This window comes from Hippocampus zosterae, chromosome 20 (assembly GCF_025434085.1).
Source record: "Hippocampus zosterae strain Florida chromosome 20, ASM2543408v3, whole genome shotgun sequence".
NCBI lineage: Eukaryota > Metazoa > Chordata > Actinopteri > Syngnathiformes > Syngnathidae > Hippocampus > Hippocampus zosterae.
In genome coordinates this window covers 8,298,407-8,321,294 of record NC_067470.1, presented here as the reverse complement: position 1 = coordinate 8,321,294, position 22,888 = coordinate 8,298,407, and the positions used below count along the sequence as shown (strand labels likewise).

General features: G+C 42.0%; 1 protein-coding gene across 1 annotated transcript; it reads right to left on the bottom strand.

The window, feature by feature from the left end:
• Positions 1–706: 706 nt before the first annotated feature.
• On the bottom strand, positions 707–17,216 carry trpa1b (transient receptor potential cation channel, subfamily A, member 1b). Its single transcript, XM_052053890.1, has 29 exons — positions 17,059–17,216; positions 15,639–15,775; positions 15,370–15,467; positions 15,116–15,278; positions 14,857–15,032; positions 14,277–14,384; positions 14,024–14,132; positions 13,330–13,475; positions 12,021–12,157; positions 11,043–11,091; positions 10,432–10,531; positions 10,250–10,350; positions 9,373–9,548; positions 6,825–6,989; positions 6,560–6,674; positions 6,310–6,476; positions 5,250–5,340; positions 5,127–5,186; positions 4,967–5,059; positions 4,804–4,874; positions 4,574–4,730; positions 4,218–4,307; positions 2,995–3,164; positions 2,773–2,902; positions 2,442–2,624; positions 2,286–2,354; positions 1,529–1,630; positions 1,334–1,449; positions 707–1,038 (listed from the first exon to the last, which is right to left on the bottom strand). The coding sequence occupies exons 3-29, from the start codon at positions 15,463–15,465 to the stop codon at positions 828–830; spliced, it is 3,351 nt and encodes a 1,116-aa protein (XP_051909850.1). The 5' UTR covers positions 15,466–15,467; positions 15,639–15,775; positions 17,059–17,216; the 3' UTR covers positions 707–827.
• Between the last annotated feature and the right edge of the window lie 5,672 nt (positions 17,217–22,888).

Sequence of the window (22,888 nt, the reverse complement as noted above, 5' to 3'; positions counted from 1 at the left end):
TGCTAACAAATTTTCCAAATATTTTGTTGTTTTATAATCAGTACAAACGACAGTGCACACACAGGCGTCAAGCTGTTTAATGCCACTCTCAGTTGAAGTTTAAACATGACACAAATAGAATTGATTACACGGCAGGAACGTCGGATTTGCTCAATGCTAACAAAAATGCAAAATGCCATCGACACACTAACGGTTAGCATGATTAGTCATGGTTTTCAAAAGCAACGGCTATTTGAACACAAATGGCGAAGCAGCAGACAATACCACAATACACACAGGCATATATTCTTTATCCTCCACCAAAATTAATGAACATTAATCATCTTACCGAGTCACAAGAGGAGTACTATTCCTCTCGATTTGCGTCTGGATGCCTGTATTATACTAAATTGAAATAGAATGCTGTGATTTGCTCTGTGTGCCTTTATTTTAAGATTCGCTTATTTTTGAGGGGATGTGCCGGGAAAGAAAAGGTTACAGTTATATACAGGTTGACGTGGTTCATCTTGAAATGTTTACAGGCGAAAAATGTATTCTGACATTTTCAAAACTATGAACATTTTTATCTTGATATTTATTAATTTTTGGGGGCAGGGGGAGTTCCTGCAGGGGCGAGGTGGTGTGTCAACTATTTTTGGAAGCTGTGGGGTTTTACTGCATTTGTCTATGCGGAAATGCACGGCGAGAAACGGGCGAACAGTTTAAAACAATGGTTTTAAAGTGTGAGGTGCACCTTTAAAAGGACGATTGAAAACCTGCTAACAAACTTCAGCTGTAGGTTCAATGCAACTGATTGATTTTTAGATTCTTCCTTAATGTCGTCTGTCTCATTTGGGCCTGGACTCGATAGCCTTCATGAGCGGCACCCAGCGGGAAACGCTAGTGGTACGCTTGGGCGGGGACACCCGCTTCCAGGTGGCACCCCGAACGTTGACGGGACCGTCGTACTCGTCCGCCTCATAGGTAATGTCCATCTTCTGGATGATGAGCTTGAGGAGGTTGTGCTGCTTCTCCAGCATGCCAGACATCTCCTTCAGCCTGGAGAGAATATTGAGAGCGTGAATATTTCGGAGGGTGATGCCGACTTGGTGTATCCGATTTTAAAATCCCAACGTGTCACTTCTCGAACAGGTATCATATGACCACATTTTTATTGTTAATGCACTTCCAGGATTTTGCAATGGAGACGAACTGGAGTGGTGTCATGACCACGTTTTCCAATAAGATCCACTAATGCATCAAAATTGCCGACTTTGGCTTTCACATGCATTCGCAGCCTCGCATCGGAAAAGGTTCGTGCGGCGACAACATTTAGTGTGTGGTTTTGCGTTACCTGCACTTTTGTTTTTTAAGCTCGCCCTCTAGCATGGAGCATCTTTGCGATGCCTGCGTTCGCTTCCACTCATCGTTGGCCGGCCCGCTGCCTCCGAATAAACACATTATGAAGTTCTGTAGTTGAGAACATGAAAATCAGTAGGATAAATATCCAAAATGCTTCATGTTCATATTTATTGAGTGTGTTGTTTACCTTGGAGCATTTGCGGTTCGGGTAGATGATGACGGAGGGTTTGTCTGCTCGCTTGATGAACCAGTAGGGCAGTTTGTCTTCCAGGCCAGTGTGAAGTTCGATCTGGTTTGGCGTAAGATGCTCGTTTTCAGTAGCGCAACAGCAAATATAAAATGCGACAAGTCTTCTGTTGCTAGCATGATGTGCGCTTTGGTAGCTTGCGTCTCAGCGCTAGCGATGCGTCTTAATATAGGTTAAGCCATTTGTCAACCTGTTTATTGTCCTATTAAATAGTACCTCAGGTGTAAGGAACATATATTGATAGGATGAGTAACACAATGTCAAATTAAAATGCGACAAATCTCTGGAATCTTGTTTGGAGCGAGTGTTGTTGAACAATCTAGTTTGCTACTAGCATGATGTGTGTTTGCTAGCTTATGTCCAAGTGGTAACTATCCCCCCAAAGTAGATTATGCCGTTAGATGGCCTGTTTCTTGCCCTTTTGAATGGTACCTCATTTAGAAGGAACATCTATTCACAAGAATAATGAGCAAAATGTCAAAGTAAAATGAGGCTAATATTCTATGGACTCTTGTTTGTGATTGCAGCCTGATACGTGTTTAGTCACAACGCTTCTTACAAAGATGGTTGAAATTGGGAAGCCTGTTTGTGAGCCTTTGTAATGATTCAAGAAATGTAAGGAACATGCATTTGTGGGAAGAGCAGCACAAAAGAAGTCAAATCTTTGATGGACTTGTTTCTTTCCGAACAAACAAACCTGCATGGCTATTCTTTTCATGGCAGCATTTCTTTGCACTTCTGCAATATCTCCCACCGCTAAGCCAATCTACAAGATGGAAAATGACACGTGAGCCCTTTGTTTCTTTTCGGTGTTAAAGGCGGCGTTGGGGGAGGGGTTTGTTGTACAGTTTACCAGCAAGTTCATGAGGATGATGGGAATCATGAGAACAAAGGTGACAAAAGTCAAATACGTCAATCCGCTGAACGGAAACTCGTTGTTCAGATACGCATCCAGGAAGTTGTTCTGGTAATTCAGTTCTCCCACCATCATGACAAACGTTTGCATCATGGACAGCGGCAGGTTCTGAAACTCTTTCTGAAGTTGAGAAAAGTCAAAACAATACATGGCCCGATGAGCAGTTGACTCATCATTGGGTTATTTTTTGCCACATGTGTTTTTAAAAAAAATTTTTAGCACGATGTGAGGGTAAAAAGGAGTGGTCAGGAGTGAACTTTAGTTGTACCTGATCAAGCAGCAGGGCGTGGAAGGCCAAGGCAAAGGCCAACAGGAGAAAGATGAAGAGCATTACGGTGCGACAGAACGTCCTGCAGATCTCGCCAAACATTACCACGTAGATGCCGATGCCCTCGAACCTGCAGGGCGACCGATTACAGTCAAGTACCAGGCGGATGGAGGTTTTTTATTTTTTTATTTTATTTTTTTACCCCACGAAGAATTTGTGCACCTCTGGAGATACAGGAGGAACGCGATCCAGGAGTTGAGGACGGCCATGGCGCCCGCTTGCCAGTACCACGAGCCAGATGCGTTGAGCATGAGCGGGATGACGAACAGAAGCGCGCAGACGGCCGAGGACCAGTCGACTTGGTTGGAGTAATCCTTTAAGTAGTTCCAACGCTGAGACGCAGCAACATGAGTTAGACAAAAAAAAACATGGGGCCATTTCATATTATTTCACCAGTCATGGTCAAGGCACAAAAGCAAATATCACATTTTGCGATTTTGTTGTTTGTTTGCTTTTTTTAATTTATTTTTTTATGGAGCTTTAGGTTTTCTGTGTGTTAATTAATGATTTAATCATTTTCATGCAAATTCTGATATCTGTCAGAATAAAATTGCAATAACTGATAAATGAATATATATATATATATATATATATATATATATATATATATATATATATATATATACATATACTGTATATAAAATGACAAAAAATACTTTTTTTAGTCCATACACTCTTACAGTAAAAATGGGAATATTTGACTGTCAATGTTGATATTTAGCAGAATAAAATTCTGATAATTGATTAATCACATTAAAAAATATATGTATAGTATTGCCAGTATTTGATTATACAAAGAGAAGAAAAAATGCATATTTCACTGTTATTTTTGTATTTAGGGGAAGGCCGTATTATTTTGGTCAGTGGACCCCCGCATACTTGCAGTTCGGAACTGACCGATTCAATCAATTCGATTAAAAAAATTCTTTTTTTGGGCATCAATTTTTTTTTTAGTCTTGTATCAATATGTTCTCATCTTTTTTTTTTTTTTTTTTTTTTGCTTGGCCTGATGTGGTTGCATTTGAATTTTTGTTCATGTTTAGGCCTTCAAAAATATATAATTTCTATCGAAACATAGGGACCTCGCAGCCGTTGCTGCTCAGCCTTCTTAAACAAAACTGTAGGATTCTATTCAGCGCTCCAGCACCAATACTTTTCACTCAATAAGAATTGGTCGTGATTCTTTTGTCAAAGCCTGTTCGTCTTACGGGGTATGCAGTCAGAAATGTTTGAGGTAACTGAAGTCAAGGATCCTGACTGTAAGCTACCATTCTGGTGTTCTATCACTTATCTTTTCAAAATGGTTCACATATGGAGCGCACTGTCTCGACGCAAACTCTTTAACGTTATGAGATGAGACACCGAGGTTATTGATTGATTTTTACCTGTTGTATTATCTGTAGCACTTCCTTCAATATGGAGTAGACGTTCATGATGAGGACCATCACCATACAGAAGGACAGGAACACACTTTGCTGCTCAACGCAAAGACAAAAAAAAATAAAATATATATATATATATATATATATACACGTGATGATTTTGCCGATCTTTATCATACCGCAGATCACACGTTGCGCTCAGCTAACCGTTTCGTCAACCGAAACATGACAAAAAAATGCATCTGGTGAAAGGTATTCATCGCTATTTTGAGAATCATTTCATAAAAAATGTGTTTCTGTTGTTTCAGTTTCGCCACGCCACATTATTCGCGTGGCAGCAGCCGGCGACTCGATCATACCTCAACAAAGGACACGGGCACCATGGTGATCTTGCGCTCGCCCGTCTCCGTGATGTTAATGGTGGGCCTCAAAGTCACAATGAGGTGAGTCAGCGGCAGCAGGCCCATCAGGTACATGAACATGTTGAGAATATGCGCCATGCTTCCGTACGCCACCCTGCGCGATTTTGGCACAAAAATTTGCTCGCAGGAAAAAAAAAAGCCCAAATATCGGACGACGGGGCACTCACCACTTCATGGATAGGTATTTTTTGCAGACGGGGTGGTTGAGAAGACCCAGGCGGTTGTACATCACCAGCGCCTGTTTGGAATAAGAGCATCCCGAAATATCAGCACAATGGCGAAGTTAGAAATTAGTAGTTTGAGTCAAAACATATTTTTGCTCTTACTTACATTGAGCGCGGCTAGCGGCTGTGCCCGGATGGACTTGTCCCCTTTCTTCTGCATTTCGAGCGGTGCTTGCAGCCACTTGAAGTCGTATTCAATCTGTGGAAGGCAGGACGTCAGATTTGTCTTTTGCGTTGAGGTGGGATTCACATTGCCTTGAATTTACGTGAAAGTTGGGACAGTTGTGATCATCCTCCGACTCCCTCACGCTGCGGTCCAACAGGTGCTACGAAGCAGGAATCAATGTGACATTTCAGAATGGCGAGGAGTGACACGCGAGAAGACAAACCTTGTAGGTCTCGGGCAAGTATTCAATCATGTCCATGATGGGGCAACGCTGGGATCCACCGACCTTAAACATAACCACCGCCTCCTCACATCTGCAGGGACAAACATATCAAGGCGACATATTTTTGGCATTCGAGCCATGGCCGATTTCACACAATCGTGCAAATTTCACAGTTTTTGGCGCAAAAAAAATCATGTCAAGGCGAAATGATCTTTAAGGTAGGTGTGGCTAAATACTTAGTTGCCATTTGGCTCAATTTTTCAGCCAATAATTCTAAGAGGGAGCGGTCTCCTTTCCGATCGGAAGTATCGGTCCAGTGAAACTCCTCTAACGCAACCTACATGGGTGAAAATGCCCCCTAGTGTGAAAAGATGTTCATGCATGAAAGCCATTCCCATTTTTCTGCTCTATGACGAATAGTCCCCCTGTTCCGTTATACGAAATCTTTTTCTCTGCTCTTCCCTCGCAACGAGATTCACTACAATGAAAACAAACCTTCCGCCAAAGTCTAATCCAACCTCAGCATGCCACAGTGACCTCTGCTGCTATGTTCGGAAACGGCAACAGCAACCAACACACTGGTTTATACATGCGCAGTAGTCCAGGAAGTAGAACAAACATTACATTGCTAAAATGGCTACGAAACTGACCTTTGCAGACCAAGGAGTAAAGAAAAGAAAATGATTCACGCTTGATGACAGGATAAAAGTAATAAAATGAAAGATGGAGGAAGCAAAATACAAGACATTATGCAAGAAATTGATGTAAGTGAAAGTGAATGCTGATCATAAATTTCTTTCCCGTTTTTTTATGTCTACACTGGCTGTGTGAAGTGTCAAATAAGTGTCAGCTCATATTTATGCACAACGTATTGGAATAAAAATAAAGATGTTTTGTGTGTTTACATCTGAGATAAAATTTGCTACAGTGAAAAGCCCCCTGTTGTGAAAAATGTCTTGTTGCAGACATGATTTCGTTGTAGAGGAGTTTCACTGTACATATTTTTCTTTGCCTCTCGAGGAGCCACAGTATTTTTTGCTAACCGAAGAGTTGTACATACCTCTCACTGTCAATGACGGCGTTGACCACATCCTGCTTCCCGTTGTGCAGAGCTTCGTGGAGAAATGACATGTCGCTCTTGTTCAACACAAACTCCGCCCCCTGGTTCACCATGAGCATGGCGGCCGCCACGTGGCCCATCCTCGCCGCCATGTGGAGGGCGGTGTTCTGCGAACATCACATGAGAGTATGTTGTCTTTTTAATGATGTCCTACTTTTGAAATTTGATGGTGTGGCGAAATCAATCATACCCCATCTTCATCTGTTTTATCCAGCAGTTTCATATTGGCGGATAATATAATCTCCATAGTTTGCGTGTAGCCCTCTGAGGCCGCATGGTGCAGACATGTCCAGCCCTTGTAATCACTACACACGAACAAACATATTAAAACGGGTGGTAATAAGAGTTTGTGCTGGCGGGGTAGAGAAAAAAAACACATAACACTGTTGCACCAAAGTCAGCATTTGAAGCTCTGCACTACAAAGTCGATTTTTGAAGGGCGTGTTGACGTGTACCTGTGAAAAAGAGCCCCTTTGCGCAACAGCAGCTCCACCACCTGCGTGTGTCCACCTCGGGACGCCAAGTGAAGCGGCGTCTGGCCTCGCTCGTCGCCTTCGTTGAGCAAGCGCGAGTCGGTGATGGTCTCCAGCAGTCGGTGACAAGTGTTGATGCGGCCATACCTACAAGGGGTGGGGGGTTGGGGAGGGGGGGGGCAAACAAAGCTATAATGACACCTAGAGGGCACAAAAGTCACAGAATTCATATTCGGGTCCTTCAAATTTGTTTTTGTTCAAGGTCACTTTTCAGGCAGGACATTATTTTATTATTTATGTATTCAATTATTTATTTCTAATTGTGTTTTAGTTCCAGGTTTGTTAGTGTTTATTCATGTTTTTAAATGCTTCATTTTAGTTTATATTTTAGTCTTAGTTTTTTTTAATGTAGAGTATTTGTTGAGTGCAAGATAAGCGCACATATGCAATAAAGAAAACTAAAATTTTCTGTACAGATGTACAGCAATACAGGAAATGTTGTTTTTGCTGTATTGCTGTACAACAATTGTAGTTTGGGTTATAAAGGTAAGATTTAGATTTTAGATTTAGATCTTTATGTTTAGGTTTTTATTTTATTTCAACAACAAAATGTTTTCTCAATTCTAAATTTAGTTTAGTTTTGCTTATAGGAGAAAAAAAATGTGTGCCCTGAAATGCCACAAAAATTAGTTATTTTTGAACAGTCATAATGTTAGACTAAAATTTATATTTATAGAGGAAAAAAAAGTCCAAATTTGAGCCAATCAAATAACCTTCACAACAATGCAAACTTTAATTTTGCTTAAATTCAAATATTCATTTTGTTCTACCGTAACATTGTAAAAATTACAAATAAAATGGAGTCCAACAATGTGGGTCAAAACAACCCCCCGCCCCCCAAAAAAGTGGGGTGTTTTGTGGGTTATTCAACCCCTAATTCGTTCCCCCCCCCGCCCCCCCATTTTTTTTAGAGTGCAAACTGCTGCTCGTAGACCCCTGGTGGTCCGTGGTTCATGGTTTGAGAACCCGGTTTTCAAACCGTCATCATCATCATGCTTTATGATATCATAGCCCTTCATTTGCCCCGTAGCACAAAAGGAATAAGTACATGACCACTCATTTCACACCTCCCGGGGAAAAAAAATCGCATATGCCTCACTAATGGGATTCTATTCCAGGCCCTTGGGTCCGTGCATAATGGAGATGTCACGTCCAATTAATCATCAAAAAAGCTTTTTGCCCCCCAAAAAAATAAAATAAATAAGAAACTGGATGTTGAGGTAACGGCGACACACACTGACATTGTTCTTTTGTCCCCATATCCCGTTAGTCCAATTAGGGAAATGAAACAGTTGGCTTCAGTCTCAGGTCTCGGAAGAGTCATATTTTAGCCATTATGCTCCTGCAGTGTTTTTTTGTTTTTTTTTTCCAACAGCATATCAAATTGAAGAAGTAAAACCGTATTGTTGACTGTGCATTTTTAAGAATGAACCACAAAAAAGTTTGCGGCAAAGTGAAGCCTGTTGTGTATAGTGACTCGATCCTACAGCTTTACTCACTGACTATTCACAATTTTATTCATGTGGAGACTAAGGTCAACAACAACAAAAAAAAGGGCCATTTCAGAAAACTGAACACTGCGGAGTGTAATCGTGCTCCTCACCCCAACTCACATGGGTTTGGCTCGTAATGCTTGGCACCTAATAGACTGCCTTTGTACTTGCATACAAGGCTCAGGATAACAAGTTTATTCAAGAGGAGACTTCGGGCTCTTGCAGAAAAGTGTTGGGTAACGTTCGGAACAAACACAGACACAGCTATATATATATATATATATTATATATATATATACAGTATATATATATCAGGTTACTTGCCCAAATGGGCCTTTGCAGCCAAGAAGAGACTGTGGCATATTACAGTACAGTGTGAACATTTTGTTATAGTGCTTGCATGGCAAATGGCACCAGTCGATTCAGAGAACTGAGAAAATGGGCAACAAAGAGGAGACTGGGGAGTAAAATAGTACAGATCAGATCTAAGACCCTCACCCTGACCCTTATGGCGCTTAAGGTATATTTCCTTGGTCTCCTCTCCAGACTATGGGCAACATGAAAATGGGCTAAAGCAGCAAATAGGAGATTGTGGAGACATCATTAGTTCATCCCTGCCCTTAGTTTTTGCAAGGATACAAGCAAAAACAAGGCACTGAAGCAAGAGGACACTACGGTGTTAGTGCAGATGCGGCATCTTGTTTTTGGGCTTGCATGCAAGTTTCAGAAGTTTATTTACAAGGAGACCAAGGGCCAATGCAGCAAAGTGGAGACCACAGAATAAAATCGTGCAGCATTCAGAACAAAGACCCTGAACTAAATCTTATGTCCTCTATATGGTAATGGCTTGTCACTGCCCTTAGTCTCAAGAGGAAAACAGGCTGCTGCAGCCAAGAAGAGACTGTGGAGCATAACCCTGGAACGAACAGCTGCACTGTTTTTTTCCCCGTGCCCTCGGGGCTACCGAAGTCACTCACTGAGCGGCAAAGTGCAGGGCGGACTTCTTGTCCTTGGACTTGCACGCGAGGCCCAGCTGGCCCGAGAGTCCCAGCATGTTGCGCACCGAGTCGTGGATGCCCAGCCGGCAGGCGTAGTGCAGTGGCGTGCAGCCCTCCTTGTCCTCACAGCTCAGCAACGCCTTCACGCTGTTGCGCTGAAAGAGCCAGAGAAAGAAACATCATATGAAGACCGATCTATAAGACAGCTGGGACGCATTGTGTGCGCCGAAGCGCTCATGCGGCCAATTGCTCGGCTATAGCTTACGTAACATGCATCTTATGTGAAGTTAAAGGCAGATGACATAAGCAATAGAGGACAATGGTAAACGGGAAGATCGCACCTGATTTCGAGTGGACATCCGAAATACAGAAACTAAGCATTGACTAAGCCACGCCCCCAAAAACGGACAGGCCAATCAAAGTGCAGAGTTAATTTTTTAAAAGTTTAAGGCATATTTTTCTGCTCCTGATTATAAATCAGCATGTATTGTATTGTATGAGTTGTATATATGAATATATGTATATATTTGTATAAGTTGTTTTATTTCTTGAGCTTTTCGTTGTTGTTTTTTTTTGTTTTCTTTTTTCAAAAGATGCTTAAAACTCATTCAGTACCAGCCAATTCTAGACCAAGTCTGAAAAGACGTTTAAAAACGTCTTTGGGAGTGAATGAGATGATTATCATTGGATTAAGTCAGAAATTTGTTAATTAAAAAAAAAAAGTAATGATTATCCAGGTACATTGGAACGACATTTTTGAAATGTAATGATTTTGATTTGTGTATGTATCTTTGCATTTTGACTCATTCAAATAGCAAATACAGAGCCAGCCAGCTTCACGGTGACAAACATTTACCTGCAGCGCGTCTTCTGGTAAATTCTTCAGCCCCTTGGGTTGCAAGATGGCCAGATGAAGGAAGTTGCAGCCAAACCTGTCCGTTAGATTGACATTGGCCTCTAAAAAAAAAAAAAAGAATTGGAGGAATAATGATGAGAAACACAAATTATGGCCAACATGGATGCGTGTGGCGTTACCACCTTTGGACAGGAGCAGCGCCACAGTCCTCCACGCGCCGCAACTGGTCGCCAGTAGCAAGGGCGGGTTGTCTTTACAGTCCACGGCGTTGACATCCGCACCCTGGGTGGAGTATGTGTATTGTCAAAAGCTCAAAAAGCAGAAAAAAATTATATATATTCTGTTCTGTTTAACTCATGTCGGTGGTCAAACGCCACCGGTTAATGTTCTGTCAGGGTGCACGTGAGCGGGGGAGTCGGTCAACACTTTATCGGCCTATGACTAATAGCATGCATGAAATCCACTGGCCAAACTAACATTGTGGCCATAAACATTTCCAGGTGTAGGCGCGTCTTTTTAATTAAGATAAACGGTGCGGACGCGTCTATTCCCCGTCGCGGTGTAAATAATCACTTGACTAGAGGTCAACTTGAAAGCCGTTTCTTCTGGCAATGGCATATGGCGACAGATGCTCAACAAGTAATTGCAAGCTAGCCCTCTCTGAGTGAACAAGCGCGCTTGGATATTTGCTCAAAGGTTACAACGCCGCCACGTGTACCATATCCTTACGATATATTGAGGAATTCACATGATTAGGGATGGTCTTGTGTACATGCTGCGTGGAGATGTTTACCAAAGAGATGAGGTACTCGGCTAAGTTGACGTGGTCAAATATGGTAGCCCTGGAAAAAAAAAAGAAGAAACAGATATTGTTAGCCTAGCTCAGGGGTCGGCAACCCAAAATGTTGAAAGAGCCATATAGGACAAAAAAAACCCCAAATATGTCTGGAGCGCAAAAAAATAAAAGCCTGCTATAAAATTTACAATGAAGGAAATGCGGTATGTACGCAGGAAACTGGACTGTCTCAGAATTTGTTATTCATTCCTTTGTTGTGTGTTCACAAACGGCCCTATAGAATTTACTTTTTGATTTCCTCGCTTGATTTTTTTTTGTTTTTTTTGTTTTGGTGCATTATTTTCGCTTTTCTTAGTGTCAGTGAAGTGATCATTAATTGCCGTTTTTCGGAGGCTGTCTTTGAACGCCTCTCGAGTCCAACGAGAAGAGAGAAGGCACGGAGTCGGACGCAGACATGTCTGTGTTTGTCGAGACTGCTATAAACATAAATAAAGTGTACGTTTAAAAAAAACAGCACCGCAGTACTCCTTTTTCGGAGCTGCAACATATATCTATTTGTATTTGAGCGATATTAGCCTTCTATCAAAGTCTTTTTCCATTTTCGAACATTTTGATAAAGCTCCAGGGAGCCACTAAATGTCGCTAAAGAACCGCATGCGGCTCTGGAGCCGGCCTGGCTCAATAGATTAGACACCAAGTTAAAGTGTCACAGTATGGATGTAGTCATTTGACGGACAGGTGCGGCGTGATTAAATCGTTCTTGTCGTTGGTGGTGACATCATCAAGACACTTAAGGCACATGTATCAAGAAATCGAGACATCTGTCGAAAAAGGGACATTCAACCAGCAACGATTCGTATGTTTGGGGGCACCTGTCATCAAGCTGCCATGATGTACAACCCCCCCCCCCTTTGAACCCATTCATTCATCCATCCATTCATGCCGCCACGGCGTGGAGCTGCGGCGAGGGCCCACTTGTGCAGCGGCGTCTGACAAGCTCCGTCCTTGAGGTTAATGATGTCCTCCACTCGGCCATGGGCGCACAGCATCATTTTGACCACCTCGATGGCACCCTGGGTACACGCCAAGTGCAGCGGCGTCGACCTGTCGTGCTGCGCACCCAAACAAACAAACACGCGTCAATTTAAACCGCCGCATGTAATGAGCCTTCTCGAGATTACATATTCTCCACACGCTGACATATTGAGTTTGACAGAGCAGCGCAAACACGCAGGATTTGCTATGCACACACTCATACGAGCGTGTATGGTGCACTGAGAAAAGCGTTGCCCAGGACTCGCTGGCTGAACAGTGAGATGTGTAACACAAGCCTTTAATAAGATAACCAAGATTGGCAGGAAGAGGCTGCTGATTGCACCAACGGTGTAAGTGGAGGTCGTTTGCTAGAATTTACATGGCGGGCGGGCTCTCTCGCTTTGGACACCAGCCCACTTGCAAAGAACACTAGTAGCAAATGGGCGCCATGATAATGCCGTGCTACTTATAATGACTTGTATTATTACTTATAATTGTAACGACGTTTGGGCGGATTCTGACCTCGGGGATTTCACATTGGATGGCGAGTCACATGGCGAGTCGTCCAACTTTTGCTCCGCCCATACGTAATGATGAGAACTATCATCCTTGGTGGTTTATCATCTTCGATCTATCTTAAATGTGTGGTTTAGATTAGTGATGACTCAACAACAACAAAAATCTTGGAAAAAAATCTTTGGTAAATGGTAAAGTTGAACTGAAAATGAGTACTTCAAGCATGGCTTTTTGTGACTTTTTTTGTGGATCTACTCATGATTTAGGATCTACTCATGATAAAATGTAATAAAAATGTCATGCTGTAAAGGAAAACTGGCTATGAAGGCTGAATTTCATTTTTGGGAGACCTGGTTATGGCCGAAATGAGCCTAAAACGTGGATTTGAATCAAAATGGTAGACTTCCTGTGTCTTTTGGTTTGGATTCCAGTGACTTTTTTGGGGAAGCATTGGTCTAACTGACACGCCTACCAAATTTCATGTTGCTTAGAGAAACTAGATTCAGGGTCTGCGTTGTGTAAAACTCCAGGTGGCACTTACTGAAGCATAATTTGTGTTATTATTTTTTTTCACTTTGACTTTTAACTTTGAGTGTTGCTTCCAACCAAAATGAAAGATTTCATCTGTGAAGGCACTTCTACTCATTACAGACATGCCTACCAAATTTCAGCCGAAAATCTTTGTGGAGCTAAATATTTGAACCAATTCCAGCAAGCTCTATCCAACCGATACCTGTTTCTGGTCAATTTTGGCTCCCTTGTCGATGCAAAATCGAATGGTCTCAACGTTGCCGCCCCGCACAGCCAGATGCAGTGGGGAGCTATTGGATTTGTCGAGATAGTTAATGTGGTTTTCACCCAAGTAGCCCAGCTCCTCTCCTGTTGGTGGATAATTCAATCACATGCAGTATAATTAGGACACACTGACAAAATCTGGATGGATGGATATTTTACATCTATCCATCTATCCATCAATCCTTCCATCCATTCCATCCATCCATCTATCTAGATAATTACCCTGCCAAAAAATGTTAACCGACTGACTACTACTACAATATTTTTCCACTCTTATTTGATGCCCCCAAATTTTGCCAATCAAACATCAATTTTTCATGCTCACCAAAATTTTGTGACTTACACAAGTTTTGCACCCCTATCAAAAAATAAATAAATCAATTTAAAAAATCCTACGCCTACCCTCCCGCCCCACCCAAAGAAAATGACCCGGAAGATGAATACTACAATTTTTAAAATTAATTGTTGCCCCACAAAAAACAAACAAAAAAAAAATATCCCTAAATTATGACAATACTCACAAATTTATTCAATTTATATTTTCCACATTATATGTGGAAAATTTTTAAACATGTATTTATAAAGAGTGTATGAAATATATTTGTGTACTCATACTCAATGCGTCAACTTACCGGCCTTCAGGACGAATTCCAAGGCCCTTTTTGCACCCGCGAAAGCAGCTGCATGCACCGCAAAGTGCCCCAACTTGTTCTGCTGGCACAGGCGTGCTCCGTGCTTGAGCTTTTCAAAGACACACACACACACACACACACGTTTTTAAGCTACCCTCCAAATTGTTGTGAACCCATTATATACATTTTCCCCCTTTCTTGAAATGTGTCTCCCATTTTGGTACCCCCCGCCGTCCAAAATTGTCGTACTTACCAACAAGTTGAGAGCTTCGCAGTTATTGAGCGAGCAGGCCATCATGACCGGGGTGTTGCCAAGGTCTCCAGGCTGGTCGTAGTCCACCGTGCCGGAGGAGAGCAGCAGCTGCCAAGGACAAACACTCGACTTCATTTCAGTAGTCAACGGTGCGATTGGCGCGTGATTGACTGGCGGCCCGTCCAAGGTGTCGCTCGCCCCGATGTCGTCCTCGATTGACTTGCGCCGACGTGAGTTTACGGTGTGTGAACGCCAAGGCCGAGGCCAAAGTTTTCATCAGGAGTGGGGAAAGCACCACTTGGCTTTGAACTTTGTTGGCAGCAGTTTCATTTGTCAACACAAAATTGGGTGGACGTGTCACGCATAACAATACGAGGAAAAAAATCACCTATGCACAGAATTGAGCAGGAACTGCGCTGTTTTGGTTTGAATCGGCCATTTTGGGGGCAAATACGATGGAAAAGGGTTTCAAGGACTCATGCTGACAACTGAACAGCACGTTGGCCGTTTTGATTTGAAGCAGCCAATTTTGGGCGAAATCCAACACGTATTTTGACAAAGTCAAAGAATTGCGACTCACTTCCACCAATCTGTTGTGTCCCAGGCTGATGGCCAAATGCAGGGGTGACAGCAGCGCCTTGTTGAGGACGTTGGGGTTTGCCCGCAGGTCCAGCAGAACCCTGCAGCTCTCTGCCTGGTTCTTCTCCACGGCCCAGTGGAGGGGAACATCGCCACGCTCATCGCAGCCGTTCAGCGCTTGGAGGAAGGACGGAAATGAACAAACGAGATTGCATGCAACAACTTCCGCCTACAGATCAGGTGCTCATCGGTAGCCCTACCCTGCGGGCCCAGGACGCCGGTGATGAATTTGATGAGGGTGACGTGCCCCCCCGCGGCGGCGTGATGAACGGGGTCGGCGCCGTATTCATCTTTCTCACCTAGGACCTCAGGGCTCTTCTTTACCAGGCTCTCCAGTAGAGCCTGGTCACCCTTCTCGGCCAACTCAACCACGGAGAATAAAGGTAAACGTTTTACTTTTGATGCTTTGCCACCGTTTACGTTCTCCATGTTGGGACCACGATGTCAAGCACACCTCGAATATATTTAGATGTGCCAGGGCTGAATCTTCATCTTCTAACACATACGTATAACAACTGGTCTGCCTGGCCACCTCCCTGCCGAAGTTCATGCCTTGCACGTTTGTGTATTGCCATACACAAATGTCACCACACACACACACACACACACACACACACATAAATGGGAAAACAAATCAGGATCTCCATTTGGACTTGCGAGGGGGCAGATAAGGCCTTAAGCTGAGCCTTGAGGGGAAATTGGCCCGAATGACATCGTCCTTACCCTCGGAAGGGCGCTCCGATCCAGTTGTTGCTCTCGAGGTCGATTTGAAGAAAAGCAATTATGTTCGCCGCAGCCGAAGGGGGGGGCGGGGCCTGCGTTTCGTTCGGCAAGCGAAGGGCGTATGTCCTTGGGTGATCCTGCGGGGTGAGATTTATTGTTTCAAGTGTTAAGGGATCAAAATTTAATTCTCTAGTCCTTTATCTACTTTTTCAAAATTAATTAATCAGTTAATAATAAAATTAAAATTAATAAAATTAATCAGTTAATAAAATGTTCCTAAATGCTCACCCTCCACCCCCCCACAAAAAAAACATTGCACCTATACTGTCATAATTTGATGCATTGATTGATTACAATTCTATTAAGTATAATTAAAATCAAATGACAACAGCTGAAAAAAAACTGATTACGGCCTTAGGGAAGAAAAAAAAAAGGAGGTTGTACCTATAAACTCATAATGACTTAATTCCGGAATAAACACATCATCTTTTTTTTCTGGAAATATTTTTTGACATTTTTCTAATTTTAATCCATCATATTTTCCCCCTCCTTTTCATCATAGCCCGAATTCTCAACCAAATTGTTATATATGACCATCCTGAACTCAACTCGTCTTCCCGGTGTGTGTTTTCCAATACTTTGATTGGCAGTAGAGTGTGCAGCCAGCCAGTGTTTGGAACAAGATAGAATGAAAAAACATCCGCTCTTTCCCGTCGGATCGTCATCAATATTTGAATAACTTATAATGATTTTATCATCTTCCACTGGAGACCGCAGCGCTCAAAGAGAAAAAAAAATGAAACAATGGCTGACCGGCTGCATTGCGGGAAACGAATGGCTCATGCCTTTTTTTGTTCTCGTTGTTTTCCCTCCTCATCGAATCGGCCTCGCTTATGTTTGAACAAATGTGCTCATTCGTAGGATTGCAGCAACACATGTAGACAGACAATATGACAGGACTCAGGCATACATTGTCAAGGCACCACTGCATGTTCTCATAAAAAAAAAAAACTATTTTTATTTTAAAAAATTAGGAATTTCTTCCCATAAATATGCTAGCCATTGTAAAAATCCACGCAAGCTCATTGTATGATAATTTTTTCTTGTGAGGCAACAATTTAGCTCACTTTACCCATTCATGTAAAAACGTATTGATCAAGAGTGCGGTAGTTAATTACAAATTACATAAACCATTTTAAGAACAGGCTCACTATTTGGCAAACTCCTCGCCTGCTGATTTATTTTGAGTGGCTTAAATTATTTAATATCGGATTCATAAACCACTTGATGTGGGCGCACGATTTGGCAAGATTTTCTCATCGTCGGGCTCCAGTGTTCATTCTTACCGACTTTTAAGTTGGAATCTAATTTCAAAGTACAACTTCTCTCCTTGAATTCCAAATAAAGAAGACATTCTTACTTGAGGTGTTTTGAAGTGAAGGATGTTTGCCTCCTAAGCGCAGCTGCCGGCGGTGCCTCCTCCTCCTCCTCCTCCTTCTTCTTGTTGCTTCCGACGCTGACAAGATGCCGTCCCCCGCGACCCTTTCATTATGTTGTTCCGAGCCCGCGTGTGGCCATGCCCACTTGGTTAATGAGAGGAAATATGACCCGCTGCGGTACATTATGGCAATAAAACATGATATGCGCAAGTGCTGGTAAAAAGGAAGGATGTGTGGCGGGCCTGGTGTAGGCACAGACGGGTGGGGGGTGGGGGGTGTCCAGACTTGCCATTATCGCCTGTTTACCAAGCCGGACTTCATTGTTTTTACATTTGAAAAGGCTCGCAGAGGCTGTCTGTGACATTTCTAGAAAGTTAACCACCTGGCTGCACACAGCGGTGTATACTATCCATCAAACCACCCGTTAATGTAACCTTTAAGCCCCCACTCCAATCGCAGCTTGTAGGTTTAAGGAATTCTCCTGAATACAGTAGTGTTAATTGCGACGTCTCTACTCCTCTCTTAGCTCATCAATACGGCATTCATACTCTATTAGTCGTTCTACTCAGAGGATATAAAATGTATGACAGTGAGTATTGCTATATTGTCTGGCTACATATGTTATTGCAACATTTGTGTTCAATTCCATTTCGTAAAGGTTGAAAGCACCACAATCTAGATGCCGGTTAGTATTAGCATGAAGCTAGTGGACTGAAAGACAAAGCTATGTGGTTGTTTTCAAAACATTTGGTGTCATTCTTTGTTTGATGTTTAGTTTGACAGTTAACGTAAGAGTGTGAAGACTCTTCTTGAATACTTTTCAAGGTAAAAAACAGCTTGCTAAATAGTAAGATTGCATTCAAAATGGATAATTAACCACTGTGAAGGAGCAGCGGCAGCAGCCCCATCTCATGACGTGATGATGCACAAACTGTCAAATTTATTCGTTCAGTAAGTAAGGCGACAACCGTAAGTACAATACTGTAGTGATTTTATTTGTAAATGAGCATATTACAAAACGTTTTTGAGCTTTTTTTTGTTGTTGTAAGACTGGAACGGATGAATGGATGATGCACAGGTGCACACCAATGAGACAATATTCAAATGCTATATATGTTTGCATAGCCGTTACCTAAACAAACAGGACAAATCAGCAGAACAAATGTAGACAACATGTGCACACACTTCCACCCACACTGTGGATAATGTTTGCTTTGCGATTGGCCGAATGTGAGGCTTGAAGAACAATAACCGGGCAAACATTATTTTACAGCCTATTAGATGTGCGGCAGATACAAAGGTCCCCCCGCTGAACATTACCAAGGTGAAATTAGGAACACATTGGTATGGAAATCTTAGACTAACGTTCCAAATGTTAAAGTTGTGATTCTTGCCTAAGTTCTGACACAGAGACGCAAATTGTTTGTCATGGTTGCCTAGAATTAAAAAGGTACAACCCGCTCTTTTACGGCGTTCTCTTCCAATCAGGAAGTAACAAGCTAACATACTGACAGAAAAACAAACGAATATGACACGACACAATTTTAAGAAGCGTGTAATTTACTTTTTTAACCATTTTTCAACCCACCGAGAGAATGAAGGTGGTACAGTCCACTAGGAACCAGGAAGTGGCTCGATGTAGAGAGACAAAGAGCAATTATTAAAAACTCAGGAAGTAGCCTGATAAAGTTTCTCATCAGTTTACTGAGTCATTTTTTAAATGAGTTTGTTTTAGCTTCTAAAGTATAAAATAGGCTGAGTGCAGCAATACACTATGCAAGGTGCACACGGCTGTCAATCACAAGTGAGCGATGCGTGTTCACATGGACGTGACCGCGGCTGCGTAGGCGTTCTATCATTTATGAATGAGATTTGCTCTTGGGCGGATAACTCGGGGGACCAGACCTGTGCTTTTTTTTTTTTTTTGAAAGGTAAAACATTCAATGGCACTCTACAAACACTCGTGTCATCATAAACACCCTTCAATGGTACAATACGGGGATTAGCCAGGGAAGCTAATTAGCATGTCAAAGCTATCTAAAGGGATTCTATCGATTCCCTGTGGTAATTAAACACACCTCAGTGACGTCAGTGAATAATTCTAACTCGCGATGATTGTATGTCATCTAAGAAGCTCCCAAACATTTCATCAACCTCCGAATTAAAAATGGTACGGTCCTGCCATTTTATGTTACTCTTAACCAGGAAGTAGCCGTCCAATTTTGGTACAGCGAGCAAAAGAAACAAATGCGATGATCTTTTTCTGTTGTTTGAGTCATAATGGAAGTTTCCACCCACTCCACAATTTAAGATGGTACAGTCCTCTCAATTTATGTCATTTTCCACTCGCCAAGAAAAGACTCACAAATGTGGTGCTCCGCGATAAAATGGAACCCTGTCATGCGCCCGTCTAAGAATCTTAAATTGTACTGTCCTATAATCTCTTATTTTCCTCAAACCAGGAACTATAAAGTAAAAAAATAAATAAAAAATGCAAACAACCTTTCACCAGGAGCAGATTTACCAATAGGGAACATTACCTTCAGTTAATTAATGACAGCACTCAGAGGCCTATTTTCTATATTCTCTGCGAGAACCCAATCATGTTATTATAGCTTACTGAGTTTAAATTCCTCATTTGTATCTTCAAACCAAAACTCTCATCTTATGTAATTCTCAAACCAGGAAATAAGAAGTAAACATATCCTTATATGACACTATAATTGTTTTCCTTTCTTGGGACCATTCCGATGTGGTCCCCTGTGCCCAAAAGCTTGTACAAGAAAACTAGAGAAAACCGAGAACAGAGTCCCTGTGACCTTTTTCCCCCCGCCCGTCCCATATTTAACTGGCGAAGTGCTCTGAAAATTTGGATGGTTAATGAAGTGTCTCCGCTCCTATGACACCATTATTTTGAAAGTCGGCAGACTGCTTTACAATGACCGCTTTCACTAAGATAATCACTCGTTCTGCCAGCTTTCTCAACACAACCGTAAGTGACTTTTTTTCCCTCCATTCCTACCGAGACAATTATCACAAATGTTGCCTTGGATGAGGTATCAGAAACATAAACTGCTGCTACTGCTTGCTGCTGCATTGAGAGTCACTCAAGCTTTGCAGGCAAATGAGGATGACACCACCTTGTGGATACCCGAGCAGCCAGCAGGCCATGCTGATTCGACGCTCATCTGGCAAATATTTTAATAAATAACATCATGGTCTTTTTTTTTTAACCATAGGAAAAGTGAATTAGAAAGCTGGGCCGGTAAATCTTGCTTAAGAGAAACGAGGAGATGAAGAGCTGCTAGTGAGAAGTGGCACGACCCGATTTATTGCTGCTGCTTCTTCTTCTACTCGAAACAGACTCGTAAAGGTTTTTGTTGCCCCGCAAATAAATTACCCACATCCTTGCGTGTGTAGGCGCTCAGCAAATGATAAATAACGTAGCAAAAAGAAAAAGAAGTTCAATCAATCCCAATGCTTTAGATTTATGAATATGATAGTTACGTATACAGTGCAGTACATAGATTGTATGTATTTATCTATATATCAGGTTTCTTATTGTTGCCGGGCAACGTGTTGGACTCATGGTTAGCACATCTGCCTCTCAGTCGAGTGGTTAGAATCTGTTGATTTCGTTTTTTGATTTTGGCATTTTACATGAATATCGCGAAACTTACGTTTCTGATTTAGGACAATTACCAATGTCTGTTGTGAATTTTCGCAAAATATCTGGAAGTAACGTGACAGCTGACTTTTTAGATGTTTTTTTTTTTTTTTTAGGCTTGCTTTATTGTTTTTTTATTTATTTTTACACTTGTTAGCTAGCTAAGAATGGTAAAATCTTACTTTAAAACATGGCCTGTACAAGTAAATAAAGAATTTTCGGTGACCACGATTTGATCTCGGACCATCTGACAAATTTAATTTGCCAACCCAAAACACTTGGATCTCAATTCACTTTCCCCCATTAAAATGAATGGAAATGACATTAATCCGTTCCAGTGCCTCACAAAAAAATAAAAATGTGTTTTTGTTGGAAAAAAATGCACTCTACAGTAATGTACTTAAAAAGAATAAGAATAGAACAAATGTAAAGAATTTTGTCCATCATGTTCTCATGCTCCAATTCCCATTGACGTTTTGCTGCTCCTTCTGGCCACAAAGGCCAACGGTGCATATATAATAGAAGAAAGGTTTCATGGCCAATAACTAAACTGAACAAACTCAATTCAGTAATCAGCAGTAATATTTGTCTTTTTTTGCATATGACAAAGAATATACGTCAGTGAGTATTGTTATTCAGTGGACCCCACATACATGCCGAACTGCATGTACAGTATGTGGGGGTTTCAAGTATTTTTTTTAAAATATTTGAAAATCTGCTGCTTGTGGAGAAGTTATCACTTTTGCTCAAAACAGGAAAAAAATCTGCGTCTAAGCGACGACTTATATCTCGAAAAAACGAATTAGTTGGGTCACTCAAAAGACGAGCTGACACTGTATTTCTATTTCCATTATTTCCTGAGGCAAGCCATCCGTATTAGTGCATTTCAAAGTAAAAAGAGGCCCAATTTCTGCTTCAAAGCAATCACGTGTGTTAGCTGGCAGTAGAAACATTAACAGTGGTACTCCTGTGTGGAATTTTTGCACTCTTCAACGTCCTCCCCCTCGCTTCCCACATGCACAAGGTCAAGAGACTCCCCTGTAAGGCTGCCCTTCGTGCAAATCGCCGCTCTTTACAACACACGGGACACCGAACCGCGCGCATGCATACGCGTGGGGTGGGGGGTGGCAGTGCTGGTGGGGAAGGAGGGGGGGGGGTCAAAAAGTCCACAAATCAATGCAGATTGGTTGCTCCTGAAATGTATTCATGTGTGTAGCTGCATGTAAATATCTGTTTGTGTCCGTGCGGGAGTTTCCCTCTGCAGAAAAACGATAGTAACACCCACCAAAGGAAAAAAAAATTTGTTCCTCTGCATTGTGCGGAACCATTCATCTGCATCCAGCTTCTTTTTTGTACTTACGTTGATATCCCCTTTGTTTCCAGATTTTATTTCTTTAGCATTCGCGGGTTATCTGTTTGGAATGGCTCCCAATTTGGTGATTATGTAATCGCTGCTCTCGAACGGAATCCCTGTACTGTACCTCCAAAATCAGCACATTTCAGGAGAATCCAAAAACAGCATTTTTGTTTCACCATGAACATTGCAGCTGTTTGTTGAACAACTGTTCAATAATTAAAAAAAGAAATAGTTTTAACATAGTGGGCTGTCAAGACACCATTTGAATTCTTGCACATCCTGTGCATATTTTATAGTCTTCCTACAACAACGCAAAATACAAACTACTTCATCAAAATTAGTCAAGCGAGTGTCCCTACGTCGGCGATGAAAGATTCATTGAAGTCCTACTCGCCGTAATGAAATGGTATTGGCTTAATTACCTCCACGCCTGAAAGGGTAATCAAACGGCTCGAGTTCGGGCTGGGCGCAAGCTAACCTTTCCCTTAGGTATCTGTTACGCTACGTGACATTCGGGGACTAACATTACTGCCTGTCTGTCATTGCGTGTGTGATTTCTTTGCCGGGGCCTTCGTGGAATCATTATATTTATTTCTAGTCTGCACTTTATCATCTGTAGACGGGTCAAGAATCCACGTTCAAAATTGAACAGGAAGTTAGCATAAAATGCAGATACCATTTCACGCTGCTGATCGAGGCAGCGTCAGAGAAGCTTAAAGTCCCTTTAAAGTGCAAATAAAAGATAAGTGTAGTAGTTTAAAAGAATTAAACATGACCAAACATATAA